The 13,438-nt window shown below is 32.4% G+C and overlaps 1 protein-coding gene across 2 annotated transcripts in view; it reads left to right on the top strand.

The window, feature by feature from the left end:
- SWT1 (SWT1 RNA endoribonuclease homolog) overlaps positions 1-13,438 on the top strand; it is an 81,867-nt gene that overhangs the window by 20,627 nt on the left and 47,802 nt on the right. Inside the window, exons 7-13 of one of the 2 annotated variants that reach the window (XM_075997020.1) lie at positions 732-861; positions 1,933-2,028; positions 2,451-2,639; positions 7,031-7,124; positions 8,453-8,598; positions 10,058-10,221; positions 12,392-12,530. In XM_075997020.1, the coding sequence (XP_075853135.1) occupies positions 732-861; positions 1,933-2,028; positions 2,451-2,639; positions 7,031-7,124; positions 8,453-8,598; positions 10,058-10,221; positions 12,392-12,530 (958 nt within the window). Of the gene's footprint in view, positions 1-731; positions 862-1,929; positions 2,029-2,450; positions 2,640-7,030; positions 7,125-8,452; positions 8,599-10,057; positions 10,222-12,391; positions 12,531-13,438 lie in introns of both variants that reach the window. The other variant, XM_012736308.3, reaches the window with a different exon arrangement.

Here is a 13,438-nt window from a genome sequence, read left to right as displayed (position 1 = left end):
AGAATTTTATGTTCCTTGGTCCTAAATTAAGACTAGATTCATAGAACACTTTATATTTTCCAACTTAAAGGAGACTTTTAAACTATATTAATTAGGTTTTATTTGTAACAGTTATATTTTTCTATCTTGTGGGTCAGTGTTTCTTGATAGATGAAAGATTTCCCCCTCTCCTCTGAAAGTAGGTTATATTTTCATTTCTTGGCATCAAAATACATCAGGGAAGTATTTTCCCTGAAGTGAAAAGGATCTTAAGATTTAGATTTCAATTTATGATGCTTCATAAACAATCTCAGAAATCTCAAGAAGAATGCTCATTGTCAAGATAAAAAAAATTTGGCTCCTAAAGTACTTTGCAGTGAGAATCAGAATGAGAATAAAGTTATTTTCATGTCTTTGTGTTTGGCTTTGTACAAGGAGCTTCACATAGCTTATTTCATTTAATCTTCACAAAAATCCTAAAGGAAATAGATTTTTAATATTCCTGTATGAACAAGCTGAGACCCAAAGTTGTTAGATAATTTGTTTGCCTAAGATCACAGAGGTAATAAGAGAACTGTTTTAAAAACCATGTGTATGTTTATAAATGTGTATTCTCTTACTATGCTGCCTCCATATTTTTATACAATTTTTCTTTCCACTAGCCACCTCACGTGGATTAATTAAGAATTAATTGCTTTCTACTTAATCTGCACAGTAGATAAAATATTTCACTGGGGTCTTTTACAATTTAGATGCAGATAGTAGAAGAGCTTCATGCTGCACGTTTGGGAAAAACTTTGGATTTACCTGTGGTTCCGCCTTCTGGGGAGTTAATGAGTATGGAAATTGACTTGGTGGAAGATGATGCACATTCTTCTGCTGGTATACCCTATATGTTAATGTTTACAATCTTCTATGCTTTCCTAAGAATTAGTATGCCAACATTTAAAAATAATATTTAGATAAAAAATGTTAAAATTTGCTCATTTTTTAAAACGATAATCGTATTTTTTTTTTGGCTACAGGAATCAGATTTAATATTTATCTTATTTTTATATATCTCACATTAGGCAGTTAGACATATTTTACCTTTCTCTTTTTGTCAAGAGGCAGCAATCAGAGTTGTGAGTTATCTTTTATTTTTGCTCTTAATTATACCTTAATAATTTCAGCTGTGTAAAGCACTGATCAGAAATAATGCAGATTGCTTGAAGGTATTATTATATTCATGGATTTCTTGTTCATATATTAATAGTAACATTTTGATAATGTTTTACTACTGGGAGAAGATAATGATAGAGAGAACCTTAATCTATTAGTATACTATTTTGAATTCCATTTATAATGATAGTAATCATACCTTACACTCACATTGAATTTTCTAATTTACCAAGTGTTTTATTGTGCATTAACTACCATAGATGAAGGACAGGACTTAGAAACATACTTACTGCCTGGACAAGTCAGTTTATGATTTAAAATCCACCTATAAGCAATTTATAATATTTACTGGTGAATAATTAAACATTGATTAGTTTGTCTGAAGAACTGGAGTAAAATTGGAATAAGAATGCTATCAAAAACATTCTCCTGGGCTGATTCTTCACAGTCTTAGCCTCAAGTCTTCCTGTGTATGTCTGCTTTGCCAGACCTTACCTTCTTTGCCCACTTGTATCTAGATGAGTCCCTACCCCACACCCACCCAAAACAGTGTTTGCAGACCATTAAGTGACTGGGGAGAAATTTACTTGGCAACAAAGAGCTGGGCCAGATAGCTATTAGCTTGAGAGTCTAGTCAACTGTGTGATTCTCTGATACAGTTAAGTTTACAAAACACAGTTGGGTTTTAAATTTAATTGAATTTTTAATGCTTCTATGATATCAGTTTTAGGCCTTATATAAGTCTATAATCAAGTGTCATGGAATCTTAACTTTGCTCTTTTTCACTAGCAGATACTACAGACAAAAAGCTTCTAATTGTTATTGACACAAACATTCTGATGAATCATCTCAAATTTGTTAGAATTTTGAAGACAACAGAAATACCAGGTATTTATAAATCATATTTATAGATTCTGATTTTCTTTCTTGAGTTGATATTTTATATTAATAGTGATGCAAAGTTTTTTTTCTTATGAACACATCTCCATTTGGATATGCTATTGAGTATATTTATATATTAATATATATATTAACCATAATCAATTTAAGTTTAAAAAAGAGCCTTCACAGGCTAACCTAGCAATCCAGATTCCCTCTTTTTTGATTTCTGGCAATATTTATTTTTTTAAACATTCTTTTGACACCCTCTTTTTAATTTCTATTTTTTGTGTATTGTCTCTCCATTTAAAAAATAATTGTGAATTCTTAAAGGTAGGGATTATGTACTTTAAAATGTTCACTTCTACAGCAGTTTGATTTGTAGCTCAATAAATGTTTGTTGAATTCTAAGAAATCTTTTTATGTTTTAGGTTTTGACAAACTTGTATTAATAATTCCCTGGGTTGTTATGCAAGAGCTAGATCGTATGAAGGCAGGAAAACTACTAAAACATGCTCAGCACAAAGCCATACCTGCAGTTTATTTCATCAGTGACAGTCTCAAAAATAAAGATAGAAAGCTATGGGGTCAATCAATACAACTTGCATCTCAAAAGCTTTGTAAGTATTGTTCTTTCATTGGTGCTTTCTGATTAAAACTTGTTTGGGGGCTGACACATTAGTGCAAAATTTATAAAACATTTGTAGCCATTGGAATGTGAAATGGAAAGGGCATTTTGATGGTTTGTGGCTTAGTTTAGGATGGTTTGTGGTTTAGTTTAGGAGTCTTCGATTTTTGTTTTTCTGCTTCTCCTAGACTTTCTCCTAGACTTTTTGTGTTTCACAGATAGTGACTGCATAGTCTGTGTGCATCCTTGTCTATATTACAGAACCTTGGATTTCTTTCTCTAAATACCATTGTTGAATGATGAGGCCAGTAAGTGATCTATGCTTCTGTTCCATCACTGCATATAGTTAGTATACTGTGGAGACAGATGTTATTTTCCTGTGATTTGTCAGAATCTGTAATAAACATGTATTTTTATATAAAGGTCAATTTGTTTCTTTCCAACTCAGAATTACTTATATATGTAGATTTACATTATTTTAAATATCATGGATTTATACTGTCCACTGTACCTATATTCATAAGATTTGAAAGAAGTCACCTTAAAATGAATCTAATCATGGTATTACCTATGAGAAGACTTTTGGCATAGCTGTTTAGTTTTAAATGTTTGAAGAAAAAGGGCCTTCACCATTCATTTATTCATTACCTTAACAAATATTTATTCTTAGTATATTCCAGATATAATGCTTATGCATTTTGAGTGCAATTAGTCCATGTTGAATAGCCTTACTTGACTATAATTTTAGCTTTGTCCTTCATTATTTTTAAAATTACATTTATTTTATATAGTATTTAATATAATGAGAGGAGCATAGGATTTGAAAGCTGATTGACCTGGATTTATAACCTAACCTGGGGAAAGTTAAAGGTGACGAAACTATGAATGGGAGGAGATAAACCTCCATGTCATAAAATGGTTGTAAAGACTGATTGAGTTAATGTATTAAACTACTTAATGCTTATGATTGAGAATAGGAAAAAATTCTGTTGTGTCATCATTATCTGAAAAGCTTATATAGATTGTTAAGAAACAGTCTTTACTTGTTAAGATTGTTAAGAAAAACTAATCTATCACTTTTTTGTGTGTGATATCTTTTTATCACTTATAAATTTAGAAAGTTTATTTTCCTACATCTGGTAGGAACATCACAGTGCTACACTCTTTTGGGAATATGAATTGATAACTTTTTAGGAGACAGTATTTAGCAGTGTGCTTTAAGGAACCTAAACGTATAATTCTTTTTCTAGAAAGGTATCCTAAAGAATAGTTAAAGATGCTCATAGTGATTTGTATAAATAATATTTGTCATAGCATTATTTATACAGCAAAAAATTTGGAAACAACCTGTTTAACAATTAGAGACATTTTTCTAGCTTTTGATTGAATGTAAAAAAAAAAAAAAAAAAAAAAAAAAAAAAAAAACAATTAGAGACATTTGTTCCATATTTTTATATTTTCTTTCATTATATTTTTGTTGTTTCATTTATTTATCAAATATTTGTGCCAGGTACTGTTCTAATTGTTGGGACTGTAGCAGTGAATAAGGAAGATAAATCTTGTGCTGTTGAGGAGGTTAAATTCTATCAGATATTAAAAAATCTTAACTATAATTTATATAGAATATATTTTTGCATTGTGTGTGAGTAAAGGTCATTGCTATTGGAGTGCCATTTAAGATAACTCTTATGTAATGGATATATAGTATTTTTTAAGCACTTACTATTGCCATATACTTGGCTAAGTCCTTGATATCTGTTCACATTTAATCCTCATGGTTAAGCACTTTGTCCAAGAATACACACCTAGTAAGTGGGAAAGCAAGTGTGATTCAAAATCACACTGGTCTGTTCACTTTTGAACAGTACCTGTGCTGGTGCTCAGAAATGTTTGTTGAATGACTAAATATTTCATCAATATTCTTTCAGTTTTAGGTATATTTTCTAGCTCTGTGTATCTTAGAAAAATGATACTGTGGTACTATATATTTTTTAAAAAATTAGGCCGGGCGTGGTGGCTCACGCCTGTAATCCTAACACTTTGGGAGGCCGAGGCGGGCGGATTGCTCAAGGTCAGGAGTTCGAAACCAGCCTGAGCGAGACCCTGTCTCTACCAAAAATAGAAATAAATTAATTGACCAGCTAAAAATATATATACAAAAAATTAGCCGGGCATGGTGGCACATGCCTGTAGTCCCAGCTACTCGGGAGGCTGAGGCAGTAGGATCGCTGAGCCCCGGAGATTGAGGTTGCTGTGAGCCAGGCTGATGCCACGGCACTCACTCTAGCCTGGGCAACAAAGTGAGACTCTGTCTCAAAAAAAAAAAAAAAAAAAAAAATGAGCTATTAGCTCCTGATAATATCAGATAATATTGAACTTTGATACCTTTAAAGCAGTGTGCTATTACGTTTAAACCTCCTTTTGTCTGCTGAATTGGATTATTTAAAGTTAATGATTTTGCGTTGCCTATTTTGCATTATTAGTGGCATTTACTCTCTGAGCTTAGAGAAGGAAATTTGGCTGCTGTGATTTCAGTCTGTCTGGCTCACTGGTTGTCTTATTAAGGAATTTAATCACATCTCCCTCAGGCTCATCATGCCCTGAGATACTTGAGCTCTTTCTAGATTTCCCTACTAGATTATGAACTGCTAAAGAGTTTGTCTAAGTGAAGTCTCCTAAAAATGGAAAAATAAGCACCACATGTACTCACCAGCAAATTGGTATTAACTGATCAACACCTAGTGGACATACAGGAATAACATTTATCGGACGTTTGGGCGTCGGGCGGATGGGAGGGGGAAGGAGGGGATGGGCATATACATACATAATGAGTGGAATGTACACCATCTGGGGGATGGACACGCTTGAAGCTCTGACTCCGGGGCGGGGGAGGGGAAGGCAACACATGTAACCCAAACATTTGTACCCCCATAATATGCTGAAATAAAAAAAAAAGTTTTTCTTTGCATATCTAGCTACTTAGCACAGGGACCTGACACAGATTAAGCCCTATATAAATATTTATTGCAGGAATGTGAATGAGTTTTCTGATTTGAATGATTAGAGGAGTAAGTAATAAAGGCTATAAGTTGAGAGAAAAAAGTTTTTAAACTGAGAACAAGGTTTAAGCCCATTGGCTAGTATGTCTTTAATTCTAGTGTATAAGAGACTCCCCAAGAGCTTAAATCAGTGTCTGGGTCTAGGCTTCAAAGATTCTTACCCAGAAATAGATCTAGGTTGTGGTCCTGCATTCTGAGGGTTCTGAGACAGGCAGTGGAAGGACCTATGAGAAACATTGTCTTTGGTCCTATTTTTACACATTGCATTATTTCCACAAACACTGAATTTTTCCTACATCTTTTAAGGGATGGAGAATGCCAGAGGACACCCTGTCAGCAAATGAATAATGGGTTAGAAGTTACTTTTTTGTTGGCCAGGCACAATGGCTCATACCTGTAATCTCAGCACTTTGGGAAGCTAAGGCAGGAGGATCCCTTGAGCCTAGGAGTTTGAGGTTGCAGTGAGTGATAATGACCCCACTGTACTCTACTCTGGGCAACAGAGTGAGACCCTGACTCAAAAAGAAATTACTTTTTGTGTTCTCTGCTTAAGCTCCATATTTCCTTCTCCTGTACTAAAGATACTGCTTTAGAGACTAAGGAAAAGTGGACGCAAGAAACTGGTTCTGTTGCTGGTAGAGCAATTGCCCATTAGTTCATAGACGTCATATGCTGACAGAATTTTAAGCATGATGTTTTTATGTAATTTACTTATAATCTGTATGTGACTGAATTGATATTAGAATTTGTAGTTTTTAGTTTCTAGTATGACATTTAGCCTACTAAATTTCTTTCCTTTGAGTTTTCTGATAGCCATTTTTTAGTTCATTTTAGTAGTAAATTAACCAACCACTTTATAAAGTCCACAACTATATGCTATGTGAATTCTAGACTCAGAGTTTTCAAGACATTGTTTTGCTGTCTTATCTAATAGAGTTTTTTTTTTTTTAGAGCAGTTTTAGGTTCACAACAAAGTTAAAGAAAAGGTGCATAGATTACCCGTATACACCCTACCCCTACACAGGCATAGCTTCCCGATTAGCAACATCCCACACCAGGGTGGTACATTTGTTACAACTGGTGAACCTACATTGACATGTCATTATCACCCAGAGTCTATAGTTTAAATTAAGGTTCACTCTTGGTGTACATTCTCTGGGGGTTTGGACAAATGACCTTTATCTACCATCATAGTGTCAGAAAGAGTAGTTTCAGTGCCCTGAAACTTTTAAATGGTTTTGATTTGTAAATACAGCCTAGATTATTCATGTGACACTAAGATTTCTAGTGCGCTTATTGACAGATGCTTTTGCTAAATTTGCAGATGGATTGAGTGATGAAAACAATGATGATCGAGTATTAAAATGCTGTCTTCAGCACCAGGAATTATTCCCTTGTTCTCTTGTTATTCTGTGCACGTAAGTTTCATAGGCATTTTACTCTTCCTTTTAAGAATAACTGTACCAAAGAATTTTTAAAAATCATACTGTTGTGTCCACCATACTAAGTATCAAAAACATACATAATTTAAAAATCTGCCAGTAAACATACTCAGTTGTATCTGATAGTCTTATAATGTGTGAGCTTTAGAGGAATGAGATCTCAAATAGATGAAGTTTCATTTCAATTTAATTCATATACTGTTCAGAAAACTTTTGAAAAAGAATGGTAAGTCGATTTAACATCCCCCCAAAATAGTTCAAAAATTAAAATATGGCAGAATGTTTTGGTCATGACACAAGAAGATTATTTGTGAGGTGAGGGTAGTTTATGTTGCATTTGTATTTTGGGTGCTTGTTGTATAATTAGACTGCCTGGTTTGGGGTCCTGAATCTACCACTCATCAGCTTTGTGACCCTGGACAAATTGGTTTACTTAGATTCCTCATGTATAATAAACAGGAGGAATAATAATACCTGCCTCATGAGGTTATTGTATTTAATCAAATAATGTATGTAAAGGACTTAGAATAGTGCCCAGTATATCTCAATAAGAGTTTTTCCCTCCTTCCTCCTATTTCTTACCCTCCTCACTAATATTTTCATAACATAGTTCTAAATTAAAATGAATGTAATGCTAAGCAAAATTGTATTCATCATGTGTGAAAAAAGACTCTGAAAGGACAGAACAATTTTAATTTGTAGTTTTAGTATGAATCTTATTCACTGCAAAATGGTTTCATGATCATGCTAAAATTCTCTCTGTGAAATAGTTATTATAGAAATCAATAGCCCTAAGATTTTTCTTGTAAGCGGGCTTGGTCAATGTTATTTTTATAACCAATGTTATAGAGATAGTGTTATTTTTGTTAGTAAAAGATATATTGGAGATTTCTATCTATAGATTTTAAATTATATTTTGATCTAGGACATACTACCCTTAGAGTTTGTTGAAGGCTGAAATAGAATTACTAATATGTAAACCATTTTGAATTTGAGGTAAATTAAATTTGAGAAATAGTCTTCATTATGTAATTGTTATTTTTTTTTAGTTCAGCTTAGAATGGAAATTAAATTCATAAGAATTTATTGATTATCCATTATTTACGTAGTCACTGTTTTGAGATTAACAGACATAACAGTTTTTAGTGATTGAAAATTTGTAGCTAAACCTTACTTTTAATTCTAGTATAGTCATGTTAATATATCTGCTGAGATCACCAGACTTTGACTAGATCCCATGTGTGTTGAGTTGCCATGTGGTTTATCTTATAAAAAATATTTTTTCCTCCTAACCCCAACCTTAGGGATGACAGAAATTTAAGAAACAAAGGCCTCATAAGTGGTGTGAAGTCACTCAGTAAAGAAGAATTGAGTGCAGAGTTATTAAACTTATCTCTGAACACAGATGTATGTCATCAGCCTTGTATTTCTAAGCAACAATTGAATGCAGGTAGTATTCTTACTGTAAATAATTAGAACTATATCTTATTTTATGCACTAAGATTATTTATAACATTGGAATTAATAATACAGTTTCATCTTGTACACATAAAATAACATCAAGGTTGGAATATTTGCTGGCATGAAAATTGTGGAAATAAGTGAAAATTATAATAGTAATCCAAAAGAAAACATAATTAACATTTTTGCATTTTACATATGCTTTTACAAATTGATTTGTTTTTTGTCTGTACACTCACATTTTTACATATTTATAATCACCATGTGCATGTTGATTTGTACCTTGCAGAGTATCCCTTTGAAATTAATAGTTGCTGTGGGAAACATTCATTTGAAGTAAAGAGAATTTTAAAAAATTAGCTTCATATTTATAACCTATTAATACAGTAAGAACTCAGCTAATAATAGAGAAACTTACAGGACTCTAGTAATAGTCTTCTTTTTTGAAATTTTAAACTAATAATTCAGGAAGGTAAAGGCAATACTGCTATTTCATCTCTTTTTTTTCCCCAGAATAATCTGGCGATTAATCGGTTGATATTTGATGGACTAGTATATTAATATTAAATCTGACATTACTTATAAATACATCCTACCTTTTCCCTCTGTGGGTAAAATAATATTTGAATTCTCTAATATTGTATGTGGGTTTGATTAATATATACAATTGTATAAATATTCATATATACACATATGCTACTTATTTATCCTTTTTAGAAACAATATATCTTTTGTCATAATATTCAAAGTGGTGTTTAGATAAAGAGTAATAGCGTATTCTAGTTTATAGTTTTTCGGGGATATTGTGCTTTAAGTTTGGTCTTATATTATTGTCATTTTAAATTCTTAGTTTGTATTTGTAGAGATAAGCCATTTAATAGTTTGAATTTTGCCATAAGAAAATGACAGTTGTTTTCAGGTATCTAAACAGGAATGTTAATGAAATGATGTCACTGAAAATAATAAAAGTTTCATTCAAAAGAGGAGGTTAAGCTGAAAATTTTGGTCCTGTCAAAACAATTTATTGATGTGGGCTGAGTTTAGAAAAATATTCTATTTTTGGGGAAAAAAACCCCATTTTGATCCATAATTCTTGGTTTTCTGTTATAAATAAATCAAACACAATCTTGTAATTCTTTTTTTTTATAATTATAGTTAAAATATCACACATTTCTTACATTTTTATTTGAGTAAAAATAGTTGCCTTTTTGTCAAAGAGATAAAGCATTTGATAACTTAATATTTTATATTGCATCTAAAACAACTATCGTAGAGATAATGTTTCTAAATACTGTTTTGAAAATTAAGTATTGGTTTATTTTCTAGATAATTCAAATGCTAATTATATACATAAATTGTTTATGGCCAAACACTAATTTTATATATATATATATAAAATATTTATTTATTAGTGCCCTAAATAAAGTCTATAACTATTTGTTTTAAAGAAGCAACACTCTTGGGAGAGAGCTATGAGAAAGAATCTACAAATTCTGGACTGTCCATTCTACTTGAAGGCATCATATCTGATCTTGAAAAATCTCTTGGAACAGCTCTATCTTCAATATTAGAAACAGAAATGAAAATTGCTTTTGGAAACCTCTGGATGGAGGTGATTAGTTCATCTCTGTTAGTTGAAAAATTTTTTTATTGCTAGAGATTTGTTATTTTAAGAAATGTTGTTTGTATGAAATTCATGAGCTTCTTTGTAGTAATTTATATTATATTAAATTTTTCTTCAAGTTTTGAAATGACTTTTTAACAGTTAAATGATGGATATTTCTTTTTTTTTATTTTTTTATTTTCTTTTTTTTTCTTTTTCTTAAGCATGTGGTTGAGGAGGGATATTTCTTAAAGGTTAGAAATATATGTTATTCATTTTTTCAGTCAACAAATATTTATTGTGCTTATACTATATGTCAGACATGCTGCCCCCATGGTACTTAAATTGAATTTAGAAAAACTTCTCTTATTTAATTTGATTTGTATCAAAATGTCTAATATAAGGAATCCCCTTGGCACTATGTATTCAGAAAAAGAAATGTATATTTTGACTTGTGCCAAGTAAATGTAAAAATTGGAGTAAAAATTGATCATATTATTAATAGAAGATATTTTGAATTTTCTTTAGATTTATATCTTTTCTGCAGTCAGTAAAGCACCATATTTAATAATAGTGATCTTAAAAGTTCTTTTTAATGTTTGTTTGCTGTTTACATTTATAGCTAGGAGAAACATTATTCCCCATCAATTGTACCTTGTGTCTATTCTAGCTATTCAGTGAGATTCTACTATTTGCCAATATGGTGTATTTGCTACTTAATTACATTATTAAGTAATAATAATGTAGTGTTGAGTCAAAATGATGAACAATTATCAAAAGATACTAGGAAGGTTAGTATTTCATAGTAGATAAGGAAAGTCATTGCAAATAAATGATTCAGAAAAAGTAAGTGTTGACATCTTACAGAACTAAATGATTTATCTTCATAAAGTTCTTTGCAAGAGTATAGCAAGTGGCAATTATATTTAACATCTTTTTTCTATATAGGTTTTCCCACAGTTATATGAAATAATTAGAACAGCGGTTCCCAACCTTTTTGGCACCAGGGACCGGTTTCATGGAAGACAATTTTTCTACAGACCTGGGGGAGGGGGGCTGGTTTTGGGACGATTCAAGCACATTACATTTCTTGTGCAGTCAAACCTTTCTGCCAGTGATAATGTGTATTTGCAGCTGCTTGCCATGCTAGCATCACCACCTCAGCTCCACCTCAGATCATCAGGCATTAGATTCTCATAAGGAGTGCGCAACTTAGATCCCTCACATGTGCAGTTTACAGTAGGGTTCGTGCTCCTATGAGAATCTAATGCCACCACTGATCTGACAGGAAGTGGAGTTCAGGCGGTGATGTGAGTGATGGAGAGGAGCTGTAAACACAGATGAAGCTTCCATTCCTCTACCAGCACCCCTCACCTCCTGCTCTGTGGCCACTGACCAGTACCAGTCCATAGCCAGGGGTTGGGACTACAGAATTAGATTAATTTTCTCATAGAAATGCCTGTGTTGAAGAGTAGATTGAAGATATTTGCTGATTAAAACTATACTTTCTCTGATTAAAACTATGCTTTTTGCATATATAGTTTCTGAAACTATAAAGATTAATACCTAATATGGATTTTACCAAAACAATTTGTGATGGAATTAGCATTAAGATTTTGATTGACTTTTGATAATTAAGATTATAATATAATATAATTATAATCATAATTAAGATTATGATTGACTTTTTTTTTTTTTTTTTTTTTTTTTTTTTGAGACAGAGTCTCGCTTTGTTGCCCAGGCTAGAGTGAGTGCCGTGGCGTCAGCCTAGCTCACAGCAACCTCAAACTCCTGGGCTCGAGCGATCCTTCTGCCTCAGCCTCCCTGGTAGCTGGGACTACAGGCATGCGCCACCATGCCCGGCTAATTTATATATATATATATCAGTTGGCCAATTAATTTCTTTCTATTTATAGTAGAGACGGGGTCTCGCTCTTGCTCAGGCTGGTTTTGAACTCCTGACCTTGAGCAATCCGCCCGCCTCGGCCTCCCAAGAGCTAGGATTACAGGCGTGAGCCACAGCGCCCGGCCATGATTGACTTTTAATAAAGCATCTTTTAATTTAAAACAAATTCAACTAATTTTGCCCAGAAATATATGTAGTAATTCCTGAATAGGTACTTTTAAAAAATAGGAATAATAAATCCATAGGTGCTAATCTTTTCTAAATATTCTTTAGATGCTGTACTTGAAACCACCATGGACTCTCATACATTTATTACAGTGCTTTAAAAAACATTGGTTGGCTGTATTTGGATTAGTTATGGAAAAGAACTTGCTTTTAACTATTGAGAGCCTATACGAAAATCTCCATAAAGGTATGAATCTTTTACTTTTCTCTTTAGCAGTGTTGTATTAAAGTATTGAGTGGATATATTTCATGTGATGTGAAGATGAATTAATAAAAAATTTGTCAGTTGGTTCCTAATTATTTATGTTCTAATTTTTAAAGAGAATTTGTGGCAGCTGGGTGAATGAATGCTGCTCATAGAGCTTGTGACTATAAATTGTATCAATGTTGATATTCTTGGATATTGTGATATATTATTTTTAACGATGTTTACTTTGAAAACTTTTAAAACTATGTTTGTCTCTTCAGATATGCAAATAGAATTAGATTTTTTTCATTTATCACTGTTCAACACACAAACTTTGAGCACATTTTATGTCCTAATTTCCAAAATAGCATATAAAAATTTTTGTCTAAATTATATGGATAAGGAATAGGAAACATTTGGCTTTCATGCACAGTGAATTTTAGAACTGGAAGAGACCACAGTGAACCAGCCACTTATTTGGTAGTTTTTAAACTATGTTGAACAGAATTTTAGGTTTCTTGAAAAGCCTCTGCTGCCACAGATTGGGGATGGAAAGATCGATGGGGTCCCTGATATTGCATAGTGAAGCCTTTGGCTCTCCACCCAACTTTGGCCAGAGCAGCTTCTTAAAGATTTGTTTATATATGGAGATTCCGCGTAAGACTTGAAAAAGAGTTTCTTTGCTAAGAAGAAAAAATGCAGAGAAGAACTCATCTAATGTTAGTAAAGTCTATGTTTTATGATCAAGGAAATAGCTCTGAGATGATAAGTGACTTGTCGAAAGTCAAACAGCTAGATTTATCTTGCTATATACCTTTAAAAGGCAAAGTATAACTGTTGTTTGAAGCTCAGTTGGTTCTTGACTTTTTTCAAACTCCTCACATAAAGTGATCTGTTTATTGTTTTAC

Source organism: Microcebus murinus, chromosome 23, assembly GCF_040939455.1.
Source record: "Microcebus murinus isolate Inina chromosome 23, M.murinus_Inina_mat1.0, whole genome shotgun sequence".
NCBI lineage: Eukaryota > Metazoa > Chordata > Mammalia > Primates > Cheirogaleidae > Microcebus > Microcebus murinus.
Note: the sequence above shows the minus strand (reverse complement) of the source record. Positions and strands in the feature narration are given on the sequence as shown.